The following is a 22,404-nucleotide window of genomic DNA, read 5'->3' as shown; positions in this document are numbered from 1 at the left end:
AGAGAAACAGAGAAAATGAGAGAAAATGTTTTCTTTTTCTTGTTTTTTTTTTTGTTTTTTTTTTTTTTTTTCGTTGCTGTTTAAAAAGTCAAATGATTTTCACCAGAGAAAATGTAAACAACGTGTGATGCAAAAAAAGAAAAAAAGAAAACAAGAAAACAAGAAGAAAAAGATAAAAATACAAACTAACAGATGGTATTAGAAATTTTCATTTCGAGATTGGATCTACTAGTATATGTAAATGTATTCTAAATTAGATACCATGGAAATGTATTCGTAACAAAGAATTCGACTTGCTTCGGTGATTCCAATTTTGTTAGATGAAATGAATTTTTTTTTTCTTTTTTATTTTTTTTTCTTCCTCCAATGTCTCATTCGTTTCTGTGTGTTTGTTTATTTTTCCCCCCTTTTTTTGTTTTTTTTTTCAACAAGAAATTTTTATTTAACACGTTTCGTGCCAAGCCCATTTTACCTGTCTTGTCATTCAGGCCATTTAATTTTACTTGAATACAATCCAATCACATTACATGTAATTATTAATTATTATAAATATATATAACAATTGTTATATATTTATTTAATTGTCTTGTTATTCAAGCCATTATAATAATTATTAATTATTATAAATATATATAACAATTAAACAAACACATGTGCTTTGTTCTATACGACATTTTGTATAATGCATTAATATTTGAATAGGAATTATTTTTTGTACAGAATTAAATTTGTTATAAACATATATTTTCAGTGCATTAAAAATAAATATGTTTAATGGTAAGTGTACCACCGGTGGTACACGTGGCCTGTAGAACAAGTTTTAACGTGTACCACCGGTGGTATAGATGGCAGGAAAACGTGTTCAATTTATTCGCAAGTAAAATAATATTTTATTTTATTTAGTTAGATACTACTACTTCTCGTAAAAATAGTTCATCTCTCGTGGAGCACTTTATTTTTTTTCTTACCACACCATAAGAATTCTACGATATCCGTTAAATCGGTAGAGAGACCCCATTCTTTTACCAAAGGTCTCACAATTTCTCACCTTTCTAAGAGCCGATAGCGTGCATCTCCCCCGATTTAAGGGTTGCTTGTAAAAGAGAGGGATGAAGAAGAAGAAGAAGAAGAAGAAGAAGTCATAAAAATCTGAGTATATGCGAGATGGCTATGAATTCAAATGGAATTCTCTTTCTATCTATCCCACTATCGGGTTACTTCCCAAAAACGATAAAATGTGATATTTATGGCATACCTATTACTCACTCAACATTCGATTTAATATAATATTACATTATCCTTAATCTTTATTAGATATAAAATCTTATAATTATGTAAATACTCTGTTGTTAAAAATTTTGATATATATATATATATATATATATATATATATATATATAACGTGTGTGTAAATTTTTATCTGTCAAAATTGTGAGGAGATATTTTACATGTGGAATTTAATTTGATTTTATTATTATAATTTATTAATAAAATAAATTATATAAATTTAATTACTAAATTTATAATTTAGAGATTATATGTAATATAATAATATAATAAATTATAAATATAAATAAATATAATAATAAATTAAATTTAATTTCTAAATTTATAATAATATTTAATAATAATATATTAAATATTATATATTATTATATAATTAATATTTTTATAAATTAAATTTTATATATATTTAATATTTTATTTTTATATTAATAAAATTATTATAATTAATATTATATTCAATAATTATATATCTAAAAATAATGTAATATATAAATTTAATTTATAAATTTATTAATATAAATAATATATATATATATATATATATATATATATATATAAACTTATTAACAAAATAAAATTAAAATTTACTATAATAATAAATAATATATCCTAATTCTTATTACCAACAAGATTTTATAATAATACAAATATTATTTTTATCAATTTTTATCTATCCAAACTGTGGGAAGATATTTTACAAGTGAAATTAATTTCAAATTTATTTTTAAGAATAAAATAAAATAAAATAATAAGAACAAAGTATATAATAATCAATTTTACAATTTCTAAGTTCAAAAAACTTACTGTTAGGGTCGTGTATCCATCTTTTCTTATCTCCAACCTTCATTATGCGGGTATCATCCTGAAAAAGATAGAGTACTAGATCAGTAAAAGCAGTAATGTATCTATTCTTCTTTATCTATCTTTATTTCATTCTTTCTTTCTTTCTTTCTTTCCTTCCTTCCTTCCTTCCTTCCTTACTTTATCAATTTCTTTTTCTTCTTTTTGTACCTTTTCTCTTTATTTTTAAATTACGATAATATTACATCTTCGTATATATAAAAATATAAAAAGCATGTACTATGAGAATCAGTTGATATATATATATATATATATATATATATATATATATATATTATACACATACAGTAATAATAATAATAATAGTAGTAGTAGTAGTATAACAAGAGTAGTAGCAGTAGCAACGTGGGTTTTATACTAGGTTAGAAAGATTATCCGGGTATTCGTTCAAAAAAATTAACTATACCAAGGTAGATATAAAGTTTAACAAGCCTTGGTTGGTTAGATGACGTTCGTTAAATTACATAGGGCCGTTGTTCTCGTAAGAGAAGCAAACCAGACCTGCTAAACTAAAAAAAAAAAAGGGGAAAAAAAATGAAAAAGAAAAAGAAAGAAGAAGAAGAAGGAAAAAAAAAATTGCTAATATTTCTTGGTTTCATTTTTAACGATGTAAAAAATATAATAATAATAAAAAAAAAAAGACATACGAAGAAAAAAGAAAAAAAGAACACCACCTGGGATTTATTTCATCAATTTATCTCTAATATAATTTAACGCAATTTTTCTTCACGTATTTTATCACATTTTTATCTACTATACTACACACACCCGGTGTAAGGTACGAAGTAGTAGTAGTTAAGTTTAATTTATTTATTTTTTAAATAGATATGTATATGTATATGTATGTGTATGTGTATATGAAGTTGATAATAATTGTAATTATTTTAAAATGTAAATAAGGTAAGATAATAAATAATACACTGCATAATACAATATAAAATCAAATATTTTATATATATATAATATATGTAAAATATATATATTTAATATATTTAATATATCTATATTTTATATATATTATATATAATATATTTTAATATAATGTTTTATATATATATATATATACATATAATATTATATCTCTATTTTATTTGTTAATAATTTTAATATATAAATTTATTATTAATATTTTATACATAAAATATTACCATTTTATATTTATATATATATATAATATTATTATATTTATTTTATTTATTAATAACTTTTATAGAAATTTATTATTATTAGTTTTTTAGTTATTATTAAAATATGCATTTATTCCTTTTTTTTTTTTAAATAAATTTGATTGGAGTTAAAAAAAGAAATTATTTCTTTTAAAAAAATCTTTTCTCAATCTAAAGTTAAAAATAGAATAAATATATTTTCAATTATAAAAATGAAACTTTATAAAACATTATTATAACGATCCAACCTAACAAATATATTTTCTTCCTTAGACAAAACGTATCTGTCAAAAGATAAGTATAAAGCAATTTAAAGTGAAAAAAAAAAAAAACAAACAAAAAGTAAAAGAAGAAATATGATTGAAATCACATAGAGAAAATCGGATTTTTATCAGAAAATAACTATCTAATAATAAAAATAGTCATGTTGGATCGATAGTAAATTCGTTTAGGAAACAAATCACACAAGAATCTTTTCGTACTAAAGAAATAGAAAAAGAGAAACGGGGGGAAGGGGAGGGTAGGGTAGGATAGAAACGTGACAAACGATCGCATGTCTATCGTTGAAAATTCCAACTAAGAACTTTAAATTGGAGCAACGACGTTTTAAAAAGAACGAAAGAACGTTCGTTGAAGTTCAGGTTGAGGTCAATCTATAAAGGATAAGAAAGAATAGATGAATACACAGGTAAAATAGAAGAAGGGAAGAAACAAAATTTGATGAAAAAATAAGAACGGATTAATAGATACGTTCCCATATATATATATATATATATAAAAATATAAAATATAATTCTATAGAAAATACTAAATAATAATAAATTCATATAAAAATTATTAATAAGTAAAATAAAAATATAGTATTATATATATAAATAAAAATATAAAATATAATTCTATAAAAAATACTAATAATAAATTAATATAAAAATTATTAATAAATAAAATAAAAATAGTATATTAATATATTATAATATATTACATATATTATAATTATTTTATATATATATAACGTAATATATATATTATACCTATAATATTATTTAGGTATAGGATTTTTATTAGGTATAAGACCTATCTATCTATCTATCTATCTATCTATCTATCTATCTATCTATCTATCTATCTATCTATCTATATATATATATAGGTCTTAGTCTAAGATAAAAAAAAAAAAAAATTAGTTATCATAGATCGAATAAGAAAATGGAAGAATGAAGGATAGAGAGAGAGAGAGAGAGAGAGAGAGAGAAGAGAGAGAGTAGAACAAAGGTGAAGTAACCTCGCGTGATAGTTCACGTAGCCAGTTTGCAGCAATTCGTGGATAACACATCTAAAATACCCATGGGAAACAACTTGAAATGTAGGTCAGTGACCAGAGTTAATCCAGATTGAAATAAGAAATCTCTCTCTCTCTCTCTCTCTCTCTCATCTACCTCTCTCTTTTTTTCTTATGTGCTAGTATGCTTTTTTAAACTAATTAAATAACTAAATAACTAAGTTTCTTTCTCATGGAAAAAAAAAAACAAGAAAAAGAAAGATTTATAATAAACTAAAGTTTTGTTTTATAAAAAACAAATACAAAAACAAAAAAGAAAAAAGAAATGTCATTTAAAAACTGTGATACAACAAACGTGATTTAAAATAATTATCTTTGTAAATACTTTGTTTGTTTTTTTTTTTTTTTTACAAACAAACAAACAAATAAAAAAAGAATTCAAAAAAAAACAAAAATTGTATTATACAAGTTTCAAAGAAAATAATTCTTACTTTTGCGTATTACAAAAATGAAACTTTTTAATTAATTATTAATTCTTCATTATACCTGTTCTAATTTAAACGTAACATTTGTCGAATAAAAATACACCGTGATGTGTAAAAAAGATGAATAATGCATTAGATTTGCACATTTAATCATAATACTAATTAACATGACAAGTTTAGGAACTCTAAGGTAAGGGTGAAACCCTCAAGAAAAAAAAAAAAAAAAAGAAGAAGAAAAAAAAAGTAAAAAGAAGCAAACTCTTGGATGTTATATAACCATTCATTTTAAAAACGAGTAATTTAATGTTACGATCGATATTCATAATATCGAACGATGAAGTTTCAGGGCCAAGTTTATACATATCTAAAAATAATCCCTTATTTCACTCACACACATACACACAAACACATTCTTCTTCTTAATTCACCTTTTGACCGATTCAATCGATCAATTCGCATTGCACCAAAACTACAAAACTAAGCAAACGAACCACACAAAATTTCCTATTTGATAGAAAAGGAAAGAAAACAAATAAATAATCTATAGGGAGACCACAAATTAAGGATCAACGCGAATGCACTTTTATTTTTCTCTTTATCTGTCTTCTTGAACAATTTCCTTTTGTTATTTTTTGTTTTGTTTTGTTTTGTTTTGTTTTGTTTGTTTTTATTACACGTGTACGGTTGTAACTCTTTTTATCTTGAACAATTTTCTCTTTTGTTATATTTTTATTATACATGCATATAACTCTTTTTACCTATTTTTTTATTTTTCTTTAATAAACATATATATATCCACACACATATGCATATGCATAAGTATAACGTATATATATATATATTTATTTTGTCTATTTTTTTAAACACACATTTCTCTAACTTTCTTTCCGTATCTTTTTCTTTTACCCTTTCTTTCTCGCTTTTTCAAATATGTACGTATATATATATATACATATAAATATATGTATGTATGTGTATGTGCATACATATTCTGAACGCAACCTCCAACGAGCTTCCTACAAAGCTGCATTTTTTATCGCGCCGAACGAAATGTGCATCGTTGCAAGAAAAATTGCACGATGCAACGACGTGGATAGGAACACGGAAGATGGGAGGGGGAAAAGAGTTAAAAAAAAAAAAAAAGAAATAAGAGAGAGTGAGAGAGTGAGAGAGTGAGTCCTGTGCCGGGTGTCATCGATCGACGCCGTTACAAAGCGTAAACCTGGCTTCTCTTCGTGTTCCAGAAAAAAAAAAAGGGAATAGAAAAAAAAATAGAAAACAAAAAAAAAATAGAAAAAAGACAAAAAGAAGAAAGGGGGAAACTAAAAAAAAAAAAAAAAAAAAAAGAAAAAAAAATTGGGAGAAAATAAAAAGAACTACTCCAAATGAAAATTTAACGCGTCGAAAAATTCGAGAAAAACGATTTTATCTCTGTCTCTCCCTCTTTCTCTTTCTCTTTCTCTTTTTTTTTTATCAGTCTTTTGAATTCCCCATTTTTCGTACAAGTTCGAACTTCTTTTAAATTTCGTTTAACAATCCAATACAATTATGTTATGGGATTATTTTTTAACCACAAGAAACTTTAATCAAATATGTTGGTAAAGTGTTTTAAATGCATTTATAAGTAGATACGAAAAAAAAAAATAATTAACATAATTATTATTATATTAAAGATACGATACTATATAATTAATAATAATACACAAAAAGTTTATTTATAAAAATAAATAATACAAAATTACACAATTATTATGTAAATTATTTATTTTTTTTGTTCTATTTTGGAAATTTTCAAAATTGCATAACCTTTTCATAATTGTACAGCCTACTTTTGAGATTAAAAAACAAAAAGGAAAAAAGAAGAAGAAGAAGAAGAAGAAGAAGAAATGAATGTAAAAGAAGGAAAGAGAGTGACATAGGTGTATATATATATTTTCTTCTTTTCTTTTTTATTTTTTATTTTTTCCTTTATTTTTTTTATTTTTTTTTTTTTTGAAGCAACCATTTTTATTCCTACCCACGTTCCACTCGTCGAGTGGTCTATATAAATACGTGTACGTGAGTACGTGACGATGTACCCCCTTCCCCCTTCAACCCCCTCCCTCCCCTATTTCCATTAACGAATATAGATTGTACAAACGATTGAATTGATGAAAAAAGAAAAAAAAAAAAGAAAAAAAGAATTCAAATTTATCTCTCAATGAAAATTTGTCTTCTAATAATGAAACAATTTTTCTTCTTCTTCTTCTTCTTCTTCTTTGTCTACAACAACTATTATTTATCATATTGACACGTTTAATTCATTAATATTAATTAATTTAATTATATATATATATATATATATATATATATATATATATATATATATATATATATATATATATATTATGATTACATTTGAAAAATAAGAAAATAATTTTTTAGTAATTTATAAAAAAAAAACAAAAAAAAAGTAAAGGAAAGGAAAGGAAAGGTCTTATGATTGAAAGGCATCGAAGCAAGCAAGGAAAATTTCGTGTGTAACTTAAAAGACCTTGGCTGGATTTCAATGCAGTTTCGTGTGGCCCTTGAGAGTCGTTGCAGGTGAATAAAAAAGAGGAGGAGGAGTAGGAGGAGGAGAAGGAGGAATAGCATGAGGTGGTTAGGATCTGCAACCGATTAACCTAAATCCTTCTTCGTCCTTTTGCAATTCACGCGAACTAGTCCTATACCTGCTTACTTACTTACTTACTTACTTACTTACTTACTTGTTTCATTGCTTGCTTGCTTGTTTGCTTTTTAAGTGAATGACTGACTGACTGACTAACTGACTGATTGACTAAGAATAGTTGATACTTTGAAAAATGAGATTTGTATAACATGATCGATCGTTCTTACACGTGTGAAACAAACCTGGCTTCATTATTCTTATCAAATAATTCATTCTTATGAAACAAAATCACCTAAACGAGACTTAAACATTTTTCTTATTGCATAATGATAATTATTATCATTAATTTATTTCATTCTTATAAAAAATAGATAGACAAATCAACAATTACAATTACAATAACAATAATAAGAACAAAAATCAAACTGAGTATGCAAAGTTGAATGAATGCAAGCAACAAACAAGTATTATGGGTATAAATAAATTAAAAAGGTGGAGGATGAGGAAAGAAAAGAAAACAAACCAAATTTCGCAAAGTGTAATATTTGAAGAAAAAAATATTATATATGTATGTATTTTTATTTTTTTTATTTTTTTCTTATTATTTTATTTTATCGTAGCCATATTCTACATAATATAACTCTTCGGGGAACAAAATATCTGATCAATATTCTCTTCTCTGGTAGCGAAATATCGGTTGGAAACAAGTGCAAATATTTGCTTTAACGTCAATCCGACATTTCGTTGCAATAGGAGGGAAAGAAGGGTAAAGGAAGAGAAGGGAAGGGAAGGGAAGAGAAGGGAAGGGAAGGGAAAGGGTTTATGCGCTATGAAATACAAGCTTTGATATTTCCAATTATAAATCGCCGCATTGGCATCGTTAATCCTAAATCGTACGTAGGATATCTCGAGGTAACGAGCAATTAACGTACGGATATGTGAACGGATAGGAAAACGTACGTTCATTCATTTTATGTATATATATATGTACATACATACGTACGTACATATGTATATATGTATATATATATATATCTTTCAGAAAATAATATCATCGTTGATTTTTAATAAGGAAAAAAACAATTTATTACAAAATTTCTAATTTTAAATACAATTATTTGTGACCCTGTTCCCTACATGCCCTTATTTTTATCTAACTTTTATCAACTTTCATTTCTTTTATTAGAAAAATCAAAACTAATCAAATTGTCATAAAAATTTAATTGCTAATATACTTATTTAATATTCGGAATAATTTAATAATTAATACAATAGATATATATTATTTTTCCTTTAATTTTTTAACATCGTGAATCGAACTTTCCATTGCAAAATTAAAAAATCAAAGTTACGAAAAATTATATTTTTGTTATATTTATTATTATATTTTATATAAAAATAAATATATAATATAATAATAAATATAATAAATAATAATATATAATATTATTATATATTTATATTTAATTACTTAATTTAGAGAAAAATAAATCCACCACATTTAACCCACCCTAACATCCCTTCTAAAAATATTTCATATATTTCATATCAAACAAAATTTTTTGACAATTTCCAAATAATAATAATAATAATAATAATAATAATAATAATAATAATAATAATAATAATAATAATAATAATAATAATAATAATAATGATGGATAGTATAAAAAATTGAATGTAAAAAGGTTTATTTGAAAATAGAATAATCGAAGATGGATGATCCCTTGATCGAATAAAGTTTGGAGGATCATCACGTATAGGTAGATCTATCTAAGTAATAGTAGTGGTGGTAATAGTAGTAGTAGTAGTAGTAGTAGTAGGGTAACCCCACGAAACTAACCGAATAGAACTCGAGGTCATCGTCGTGGACCGAATTGGCTTGGAATGTCGCAGTACGCTATAAAATGCATTACCTCCGGGACTTAGGTTAGCGTAGGACGCGGGTGGAGGGCGGGTGGAGGCCATCCAGAAGAGAAACGAACACAAACCGGATGGATATTTCCTACCTTGGAAACCCGATCTTCCCTTCGACCTAGGAAGAAAGGGTCATCGAACGTAAATCAGATTATCGACGCCCATATTTCTCTCCTTCTACTTTACCTTTTCCCTTCCGATTTAACGTTACACATAGAAACTCCTTATAGGTAAAGAAGAAGAAGGAGAAGAAGAAGAAGGGATAAAGGGTAGGATAGTAGGTTATAGGGGTTGGATGATAACTACGAACGGAAAAACGTCACCCCTTTCACACATTTATATTCGACACTATCGAATTAATTTCTTTCAAGGATCATCATCTTTATATAATGTATATTGAACCGTTTATTTTGAAAGTGCCCTAAATTCGTTAGATTTTCCACACGAGATACTCGTCAAAGGGCTTGTGTTTTAATAGATATTTTTTCTATTTTTTATTTTTACAAATATTGGTAATTGATAAACACGATAGTATGTATAATTTATCTCAACGCGATTGGTGTAATAAATATTGCTTGGAAAATATAATCAACCATTTATTAAATAATATTAAAAAGATATATATTAATTAATAATATAATTAGTAATATTTTGTATTATTATATATATATATATATATAATAAAATATAAAATATAATAAAATATAAAATACGTAATATAAAAATATAAAAATATAATATGCATAAAATATATAATATAATATATAAATAAATAAAAATAATAATAAAATATATTATATATATTTATAATTATTATATATTTAGAGAGAAGATGAAGAGTACACAAGGATAAAAGTTTTGTCTAACGAAAAACGATAGATAAAAATATATCACCCACACACACATTGGTTGGTTTCTTTTCTAATACGTAAGAACGAAAATTTAAGAGAGGAAAGAAAAACAATATATATAATGGGTAAAAGAAAATAAAAAAAAAAAAAAATAAAAATAAAAAAGGATATGGAGAGGGGGGAACGGGGGTGGGCGTTGCAAGAAGAAAAGATATGAGAAAAGATCGTTCTCTGATAACACCGATAAAAGTCGTTCCAACACTGAAATTACCTTAGAGTCGAAACTTACGCGATCATCCATCACAACCCCCCTAACTGCAACCAACCAACCAACCAACCCACCATCACTCCCCCCTCTCCATTGAAGGCATTTTCTCATGGGACGATTTTTTTGTGTTAACCACACTGCTGCTGTGCCACATTTCTTTCTTTCTTTCTTTCTTTCTATCTTTCTTTCTTTCTATTCTTCTATTTTTTCTAATTTTTTTTTCTATCTTATGGTTTAGCCCAGGTTAAATAAATCGTGGTAATTTAACTCCTACCAAGAGAAGATAACTCTTTGGATCTTACGATAGTTATCGAATCGATCTTATTTTTTTTTTTTTTTTTTTTTTTTTTTTTTTAGATATTTATACCTTCCTACAAGGTGTTTTATATGTATACATTAATTATTGAAACATCGAAGGTAACTAATGTACCTTTTCTTTTTTTTTGTATTTTTTAATTCACCTTACGATTATATTTTTATTTCAATTTAATTATTCATTTATCTTGTTTTAATAATTACGCGAATAAATATACGAAAAAAAAATTCTAATCTCTATCATATTTACAACAACAACAACAAAAACAACAACAACAACAACGATAAGAACAAATACAAAAAAATTATAAATAAATAGAATAATTTAAATAAAATAACATTACATATTATTTATGGAAAATCATTGAAATTACTCAAACGCGTTAATCCAGTGAAAATCTGTGTTACGTGAGTAATTATCACCCGACAAATATACACAAATATATACACGATATACTAACCACGCGTAAGCACACACACACACACACACACACATACACACGTACTAACACTTATATATATTATATATATATATATATACAAAAGATCCAGAGAAATGGTCAGAGAGAAGCGTTCGCGCATATCGGATCGTGAATTCCGCACGGGTAAGCATTTACGCATACGTGACGTAATAACGCGTACCTCGTAAAACATATTCCGCGTTCCTTACACACGGACAAGCGCATCTGATGCATTCAACATTATGTATTATATATATGTATATATACATGTATAAATGTAACTGCAAAAGCAACAGGAACAACACAACACTAACGTCAACACCAGAATGCATGCAATAACGTATACACTATTTGTATCTCTTTTTTCTCACAAACACAAACACACACACACGCACATGTAAAGTCATTTATTCACCTAGTTGTCCTACAAACCTGTATTACACACTAACATTCAAACTTATTTACTATCTTCTATTTTTTTCTCTTTAATACTTTGTGTTTACTTTAGGTTTACTGTTACCAATGATAAAAGAAAGACAACGATGAATGAAATTTGTCGAGTAGGATTTTTACCATATTTTTATTATATTTATTTATTTAGAAAATAATTAATTAATAAAATAAAAAATAAAAAGAACATTTGAACATGTTACATATTTATATTTTTATTTTTATATGTTTATATTTTTATTGTTATATATTTATATTTTTCTATATTATATATAATATTATTTATTATAATATCAATTTGTATAATATTATATATATTATAATATTATAATATTAATATTAAATATTATTATATATATATATATAAGTAATATTAATATATATATATAAAAATATTTAACATAAAAAAAATATCTAATATTTTATTTTAAATATTAATATTTATTTATAATATTAATATTTTATTATTTATATTATTATAAATATCCAAATAAGATATATATATATATATGTAATATTATAATGCAATATAATAGACTATTTCATATTATCATTTTTTGATAATATAAAATATTCTATTATTATGCACATATAATATAATAATAAAATACATTATTATAAATAATAATAATAATAATATTAATAAAAATACAAATAACTATGTATATGAGAGAAAGGTTATAAAGGTAGGACAGGGTTCACAAGTTACTCTTATAACTCACACGAATCTCAATACACGTTATTATTATATTAAACTAACATTTTGATTTATCTCTCTATGTACTTTACTTCACTTATAAACCCCACCCCACACCCCCCACTCATGTAATAAATCTCTCTATTTTGAAACTATCTCCATCTGTCCTAACGTGTAATATCGAACGAAATCTATGGGTAAATCGTGGATATTTACCGTCACGCTCGAACAAATTTAGATCGGGTCCTTTCTGTTACGGAACAACAACGTTTATATACAAGAACTTAATTTGTTCTCATTCGAATCATTCTACTATATACAGTTAACTCTCTTATCGATCGTAAAATACAACTGTGGTGTGTGAGTCTACGTTTAAACAAAAATGTCAAATTAGTTAACTTGGATAAACAATTTTACTGTGTTTATAATAATAAACGTTCCTATCATCGATTGCAATATTACAAATATCAAATGTTAATAATTTTACATCATATAAATATAATAATAATAATAAAAATAAAAAAAATAAAAGAAGTGTCCTGTATAATTAGTTGCTACAAACTTGCATGGATGCCATCTCTCGTTGCATCAGAGTTTTGTAAACTCGGTCAAGTGCATAAAGTATATTTGTATAATATTCAAAATTTATTTTTCTCATTAGTACATACATGTCCGAACAAATATGTTACTCCTGCCATGTGTAAATGACATTTTTCAAAATGATTATTTTAATTTTGCCATATAAAAACATTCCTGTGTGTGTGTGTGTGTGTGTGTCTTGCTTTTGCCTTTACCAATTACACGACACCCATATGTTTGCATTCAATGAAATGTTTAATAATCAATGGATAGGGAAAATATGGTCAACATTTAATCCAATAATATAACAAAGTATATCTACTTTACGTTGGTATAAATACACATAACCTACTTTTAAAATTATAATAATAATGTTATGTACGTTCACCGTCATTTGTGTAATAAAACAGTCATTTTGTAGTTACCAAAGCATTGCAAATTGCCGATTAACTCGAATTACTTCACAGATTACTCTAACATTCAAGTTTATGTCTGTGTATATATATATATTTATTTATTTATTTATTTATTTGTAATTATATTCTTCTTCAATTGTTCCTATTTTTTAATTCATACATTGATTATTTTACGTACATTTACAAACCTTTTCCCATAATTATATTCTTGGTTGTAGAAAATACAAACACATATACAAACACTCAGATACACACGTTGGTTACATTTATCAAATTATTCTTTTTTCTTTTTTTCAATACAGAAATGAAATTGTTATTTTATAAACAAATGACAAAATAAAATGTTCATTAATTTCTTTCCTCCTAGGAAAATTTGTTAAATTAACTCGTACGTCATAAAATATCATAATAATAATTATTATTATTATTAAAATAATTAAAATAATTTCTGTTGCACTAATGGGTAAAAAAAAAAAAAAAGAAAAAATATGAAAAAGAAAAAAAAAACTTTCATTCAATTTATTTTCATAGGAAATAAAACAAAAATTGTTGCAATAACTAAAGAGTATTAAAAAAGACAAGAAAAAAAAAAATGAAACTCTTTGATTTGATTTTCTTTCTTTTCTTTTTATCTTTCTCGTATATATTTATGCACACCATATCATCCCATATGATGTATATGTACTTTATCTCGCCATGTACTTTTATTTTATACCTTTTTTTTTTTTTTTTTTTTTATTTCTCCTCGTGTTTTCCATAAGAAATAAAACACACTAAATTATCTGCATAATGTCGAGAAAATGTCAGATAATATGCATAAGGTGGTATCGATTTTTGTTTTCTCTTCATCCAACGAAGCTTTCAATCAGATTTTTTTTTTTTTTTTTTTTTTCTTTGCATCTTTGAGAGGTTGGAAATTTTTATTTTTTATTTGAATTGAAAGAAAAAAAAGAAAAAAAAACGAAAAAGAGATAAAATTAAACGTGAAATTAGAAAGTAGGAAACGAACGATTATGAATGAAAGAAAATTAATATTAATTTATTGAAATATGATTTAGGAAAAATATTTCTCTGAACGAACGTTTTTTCGTTCATTAATTAATAATTATTAAAATAATTTAATTAACAGTAATATTTTTGAAATAGTATTTCGAATTTGGAAGTATTTGTGTGATATATTTAATATAATAAAATAAAACGGGAGTTGCATCTTACGATCAGTAGTGTTTCATTGAAAAATAAAAAAATAAAAAATGTTTAATAAATTTAAATGAATATCAGGATGAAATATTGTTTCTAACAAAAATAAAAAAAAAATAAAAAACTCATAAATATCTTGTACACGTGAATATATATAACACACTGTTGAATAATTTATGATACTGAAATATACTTTTGAAATATTTCATACGTAAAATGATAATAGAAAAAAAAACACACTTGCATTTTTGTAGATTGAAAAAATTGCAACATTAATTATTGACCTATGAATCTTTTTTTATAATATTGATGAACGTAAATCCTCGAATGTAGGAGGATGACACATCCATACACTTGCACACATATCAAAATAAACACCCACGCATACACAGATAGAAAAAAAAAACCTTGTATTTCCCCACTCTTTTTCTGTCTAGACATTCCGAATCGTTCAAAATCGATCGCATTTCGTTTTACTACCTATAGAAAATAGAAACTAAACGAACCAATCCTTTATTGACTTTTCTCAATTAAGCTGACCACTCGTTTTACTAATTAAGTGAACTTTTTTAGAAACTATGCATGCAAAAAAAAAAAAAAGAGAGAGAGAGAGAGAGAGAGAAAATTCACTGTCAATCTATTCTTCTATCCCTCTTTTTTTTTCTTCTTTTTTTGTTAGCAGCATATATTCTTTTTCTTCTTGCAATTTTATACAATGGTGATGTTGGTGTTCGCTACAACCTGACAAGTGATACGAAAGTTAATTTCAAACGCGTTTCAAACACGTATTATTATTTTCATTTATTCTATTATATTCAAATGAAATTTGATAAATATCGATAGAAAATTTTATAAAATCATATCTGTTAATCTTGAAACCGTAATAATTTAAAAAAAAAAAATAAAACAAATTGCAATAGTTGTTAATAAGAGTTTAACACACGAAAGTATTCTATCTTGTTGATCAAAAATAAAAAAGAAAGAAAGAAACTAAGAAATTAAAATGAAATTCTATAATGATCGATAGACAATTGTACAAAATCATATCTGTTATCCTTGAAACCGTAATAATTTAAAAAAAAAAACAAACAACAACAACAAATTGTAATACTTGTTAAAAAGAATATAACACACGAAAGTATTCTACCTTGTCAATTAAAAAAGGAAAAAGAAAGAAATAAAGTAAGAAAGAAACGAATAACTCGAATTCGAAAGGACAAATTCAACAGCAATGTAGAACGATTCTAAATGAATAAGAAACGAGAAAAAAAGATAAAGAAAGAAATAGAAAAGAAATAGAGAAAGAGAGAACAAAGACGAAGTAAAAACTTAAATGCGAATCATCGGTCGGCGTAAATTTGAACTGCCCGAAGCAATTTCGTGGGAGGACAAAGAAGGAATTCACATTTTATTGAATCAAAAGCTCGTTTCGTTTGAATTACGAAAGAGCAGGAACACGGAGCATGCCTTTGTCTCCTTGTGGATAGAGAATAGGGATTAAAACAAGGAGGGGAAAAAAAGGGAATGGAAAAAAAAATTAAAAAAAAAAAATAAAACAGAAGAAAAAAACAAAAAGAGAAAAAATACGCAAGACACATACACACACGCAAAATCATACGTGTATATTAAAAAAAAAAGAAAATATTTTTTAGTTCATACATGTGCATATGAATGAATATCTTACTTGTACTACTTGAACGTCTGACCATCACATTTTGATGAGCCTGACTTATACTACTTTGACTACGTTTGAATAATTTGGTTTGTACTACTAAATGTCTGACCACGTTTAACATAAGTGATTTGATTTGTACTACTTAAATGTTTGATCATATTCTGATACATGATATTTTTTTATTATTTTATTAATATATTTATTATGTTATTATATTTTACTAGTATAGTAAATAATAATATAATTATTATTTATTATAATTTTGTAAAAAGTAATATATATTTATATTATTATATACAATTTAAATTTTATATAAATAATATAACAATATATATATACTTATCATTATCATATTAATAATTAAAAATTAGAAATAAATATAATTCAATAATTATTTTTATTTATTATTATTATTATATTTATTATTACATTTAAATACTTATTTCAAATGAAATACCAATTTCGAGTAGATATACAATATATAAAATAAAAGGAAAAAAGAATTGATCTGAAGATAATGGAGTTGTAGATCGGAGGATGATGTCGTTTGACCAAAATCCTTCGAAAATCCTGCAATTTCCTGAATAGAAAGAGAGTAAGAGAGAGAAAGAGAGAAAGAGAGAGAGAGAGAGAGAATATACCTCAATAAGTCGGCACTATCCGTTTAAGACAAAAGCAAACAACTCCCACATATAAACACACCTACATTTACAAACCTACATATACACATATAGAGTTAGTTGAGTGTGTATTAGAATGGACGATGATGACTATGATAATGATGATGTCAGGAACGAGAATATCCGCTTGGAGACTCACTTAATGGAGATCGTCAACGAGGACAAACATGTTCGTTCGTATTGAAACACAGTACTACTTGGCTTTCAAGGGACCTTGACTATTTAATATAAATGAATTCGTTCTCCTATCAAATTTCCAAGTTGCTGTCAGCAACGCCTTTACCAAACAACCACTCTCGTGCAATCCAAATTCACTAGCAAATACCACACATACACACAGATACAGATATATATATATATATATATATATATATATATATGAGTATCCACAAACCAATGGAACATTTTCATAGTATAATACTTTTATATTCGATTTATTTTATTTTCTACTTAAAATCAGGAAATTGAATGAGAAGAAGAGGAGGAGGAGGAGGAGGAGGAGGAGGAGGGAAAATATTGCAAAAATAAAAAAAAGAAAATATTTTCCGTTGTTGCATGCAAGACGAATCGATGGAAGATGTTTTAAACGATCTTTCTCGTTTAATATTTTACCCTTTTACTCTATCCAACCCTCATTTACTTGTATTTCTCGTAAAGTAAAAACCGGTGAGAGAAAAATTGAAAGAGAAAAATATAAAAAAAAAAAAAAAAAAAAAAAAAAAAACTAGGAAAATAGGGAAAAGAGTAATAAGAAGCAAACGAACGAAGGCTTCCTTTATTTCTTTCTTTCTTTCTTTCTTATTTTTCTTTTTTTCTTTTTTATATCGAAAAGCTATTACACGATGGACGTTGCGAAACACAATAAACCTTTCGAAGAGCTTTCGAAGAGCTTTGACCTTCTCTCTGACAATCAACGGAGGCAACTTTCTCTATGATCGACGGTTCATTCGTTTGACCAAGGCAATCAGTTCAAAGGCAATACCCATTATCATCATCGTCTTTGTCGTCTTCAAAATACAGAGAAAGAGAGAGAAAGAGAGAGAAAAAGAAAGAGAGAGAAAAAAAAGAGAGAGAGAGAAAGATTATTATAAAATGTCAAAGAAGAAACGATGCCCGTTAACGAGATTCTTTTATAATATGCACGAAAAATGACACATATTTTTGTTAACATTTTTTTTTTCTAACTTCATTTTCTTCCCCTTCATTTATTTCAAATCTATATATTTATTTATTTATTTATTTATTTATTTATTTATTTATTTATTTATTTATTTAAAAATTACGTCAAAGTAAATTACATAAAAATAATTTTATTTTATTTTGAATTGTACGAATTACAATTGTAAATTAATTATACTAATTGTTCATACTATTTTTATTAATTTTTGTTAACATTTTTTTTTCTACTTCATTTTCTTCCCCTTCTTATATTTCACATTTTTAATTATTTATTTATTTATTTATTTATTTATTTAAAAATTACATCAAAGTAAATTACATAAAAATAATTGTATTTTATTTTGAATTGTACGAATTACAATTGTAAATTAATTATACTAATTGTTCATACTATTTTTATTAAAAAACAAGAATGGGTGTGTATTTTTATCAAATATGTAATACATGTATAAAAATTGCATTTCTTTTTTTTTTTTTATTGGTATTAAAGAGTGTGAGAGAATATAGTTCACAAGCTTATAGTACGAGTACATGTTACCTCGTTTCATTTTTTTTTTGCTTTAGAGAGGAAGAGAAGAATAGTTCCATCGATTGAAATCAAATTGAAATGAAATTGATATACGCTATGGGAAAAGAGTGTTATATTCTTTGAACGAAACAATTCAAAAAAAAAAATATATATATATATATATAAAGCCAAAAAGAACAAAAAAGAAAATAAAATAAAATATTTAGAAATGAAATAAAAAAAAATAAAAAAAAAGAACGAAATTGTATGAGAAAAAGAAAAAATAATAAAAATTAAAAAAAAAAAAGGGCAAATCTATTTTGTATTTTCACATTTCCTGGTTGATTTTTATCATTCAACTTTTTCTGATAACTAAAAACAAAAATATTCAATGGTTAGAACACAGAATTCAATTTTCTTTCTAGTGTTGAAATAAAACTAGTAATCCTTTTTCTAATTATTTTTCCAACAGTAGCATCTAAAATAACTCACGATAAAAAAACTTAAATGAACTATAAAGTGTCATTAAAGTGAAAATAAGAAAAACCTATTAAAAGAAAGCAACGTAAATAGACGATTAGATAGATAGACACCTATATATCTCTATCTATCCAGATAGATAGATAGATAGATAGATAGATAGATAAATAGTTGTAACAGTAATTGTTGGCAGCTGAGGGATTATCCAGAATCGTCGTAGGTAGTAGATCGAGTAATGTTGGTAACCCAGGTAACAAACGATGTCACGAGTCGAGACACTTTATTGCTGTTGAATTCAAATTGCGATTCGTGACCGACGAAACTGGACAGTAAAAGAGAAAGAGTGACAAACAGGGATAGGGTGAAAGGGTGAAGGGTGAAGGGCAAAGGGCAAAGGTGTAGGTAGACATCGATAGGAAGGAGGTTAAAGGATAGGATAGGTGGGTTTTTTTTTAATACAAGTGGAAGAAGAGTTGAACAGTGGGGGACGTAACGGGCTGTTAAAGGGTTGGGGGAGGTGGTTGTAAGGGAAAGGGAGAGGATTGGGAGGAGAAAACGATAGAGAATCGACGTACCGACAAATTGTTTTCACGATTGATCCTAGATACACGACTACCAACACCAACTGGTGGCCGATCAAAAAGCGGCTAAACCAAACAGTTCTGTGGTCCTTTTACCAAAGGACAAGGGACAAGGGATGGTAGGTAGAGAAGGGGACAGTGGTTGGTTACGTTCGATCGATAAATCATTCTATTCGTAGAACAACAAACGACTTTGTTTTATTTCCTTTTTTGGGGGGAGGGGGGATTTATTTTTCTATTGCATATACCCAAAAAAAAAACCAGTTTTATTCGGTGATACGAGTTTTGTTAAATTTTTTAAGGATTCTTTTTTTAAAGGGGAATAGAAGTTTTTTTTCCTTTCTTTTTTTTTAAATAGTACAGTTAATTATTTATCACATGTTTATTTTGTATTTAATAATCTTTCGTACGTAGTAGTACAGTTTGTATTTTTTTCCTTCTTCGCATTAATTATAATAATGGACTATTGTTTATTCACTTTGATATATATATATACATGTATATATTTAGTTAATTTTATTTCACTTTTTTTTCTTTGTTTTTTTTTTCTTTTTTTTTTTTTTTAATTACGAAAGAGAAAAAGAGAGATAATAAATTGTATTCTCGTTCAATATTTTTTTTTAATGAACGAACGAACGAGCGAACGAACGAACGAACGAACGAACGAACGAACTAGCTGCTTTGTTTCAAGGATGAGTTATTTTAATGCTAGATAAATTCTAAAGAGAAATAAATGAATGAAAGAGAAAGAGAATAAAACAGAGAGGAAGAGAGAGAGAGAGGGGGGGGGTATTTCTATTAAAATTAATCTCAACATTGTATCATTAATTAACTCTTAAAGCTATAATTATTTTCTTACTTACTTTTCTCCCTTCTTTATCACAGATGAATTCAAATTTTATAATAAAAAAAAAAAAAAAAAATCTAAAATATTACTTTTTTATAATTCTTTTGTCATTGTTAAACTAATTAAAATTAATATTATTATTATTATTATTATTATTATTATTATTATTACTTAATTAAAAGTATGGACAATTTTTGAATCTTTCTCAGTAAGTAGGATTGAAAAGTTGTGAGCTTATGTTAAGCTCAAAACTTTTCAAACCATTGTCATTTATTATTGTAAAAATGCACGTGAGAAACGTATTTGAATAAATAAAATTAAGATCATTATTATAAAAAAAAAAAGAAGAAAGAAGAAGAAGAAAGGGTGAGAAAGGGAGAGTGAACTTCCATAAGTTGAACTAAATTTTCCAAGTATTGTAATATGACGATGAAAGATGGGAGATGATGGTTTTGAAGAAGATAATAGCACATCATCATCATCATCATCATCTACCATGAGTTCCAAGAGATCGATCATTTGCCGCGTCACTTACTTTTCAACTTCTTTTAAGATAATGATAAAAAAAAAAAAAAGAGAAGTGAAGAGAAAAAAAGAGAGGGGATCTCTAATCACCGTTCAACTCGTATTACCAACACAAAGAAAATAGGATAGTCCGAAGCCAAGTTGAAAATTTCGTTTCTTTTAAGCTTTTTCCTTCATCCTAATCAGTCGTTTTTGTAATGTTCCTTGTGCCAGATAAAAAAAAAAAAAAAAAAAGAAGAAAGAAAAAGAAATAGAGAGAAATAGAGAGAGAGAGAGAGAGAGAGAAAACATGTAGGTAATTAGGTGGATAGGTTTTGTTAGCTTACAACTACTTGCACGTTAAATGCATACACGTGTACATGTATAGAAACTTAGATATACAATCCACACCTACTTGCATCTCATACATACGCATAGAAAACACATTGATATACGAATCCTCTTACATAAATGTTATATACAAACAAACAGACAAACAAACACATACATACGTATACAGGATTATACTTGCATGTTTTGTTAATATGCACATATATGAATGTACAACAACTACTATCAACTAAAAGTTTAAAATCTTGCAACTTTTAATATTTCGTATGATGACGAAAAAAAATCATTATAAATAAATGATTTCATTTATTTATAATATTAATAAATAATGGGGAATTAACGTTGATGAGAAGACACACATATTTATATGTAAAAATTTATATAAATGTGTGTACAGTTGTTATACAGTATATAAAAAGATGAGAAGAAAGGCTGGCTTCCAAATGCCTGGGCCGACGAAGTATAAGTAGGGCAAGCTAGTAGTACAACTCGCCGGAAGGTCGGACCAGCCATTAGTTGAACAAACGAGCGGTGTATGACCCAACCATGAGATAAGAAGGATTCGACGACGAGTAGAAGAGCAGCTTTCCAAATGCTCTATCCTTCTTCTACCACCCTTCTATTTCTCTTTCTCTTTTTCTATTCCTGTTTTTCTTCTCATGTCAGTATTAAGTAGAATTATTTTAAGAATTACATTTCTAATTGTGAGCAATTTTT

The 22,404-nt window shown here is 25.9% G+C and overlaps 1 protein-coding gene across 1 annotated transcript in view; it reads right to left on the bottom strand.

Moving 5' to 3' along the window:
* The window catches only part of Cow (Proteoglycan Cow), a 123,393-nt gene that overhangs the window by 51,662 nt on the left and 49,327 nt on the right, over window positions 1–22,404 (bottom strand). Inside the window, 1 exon segment of the mRNA XM_089172568.1 lies at window positions 2,092–2,149. Coding sequence (XP_089028694.1) covers window positions 2,092–2,149 — 58 coding nt within the window.

Source organism: Polistes dominula, unplaced genomic scaffold (assembly GCF_049000335.1).
Source record: "Polistes dominula isolate Pdom_NZ unplaced genomic scaffold, Pdom_raw_medaka contig_23, whole genome shotgun sequence".
In the NCBI taxonomy this organism is placed as follows: Eukaryota; Metazoa; Arthropoda; class Insecta; order Hymenoptera; family Vespidae; genus Polistes; species Polistes dominula.
The sequence above is the reverse complement of the archived record's forward strand: the minus strand, read 5'-3'. Positions and strand labels throughout refer to the sequence as shown.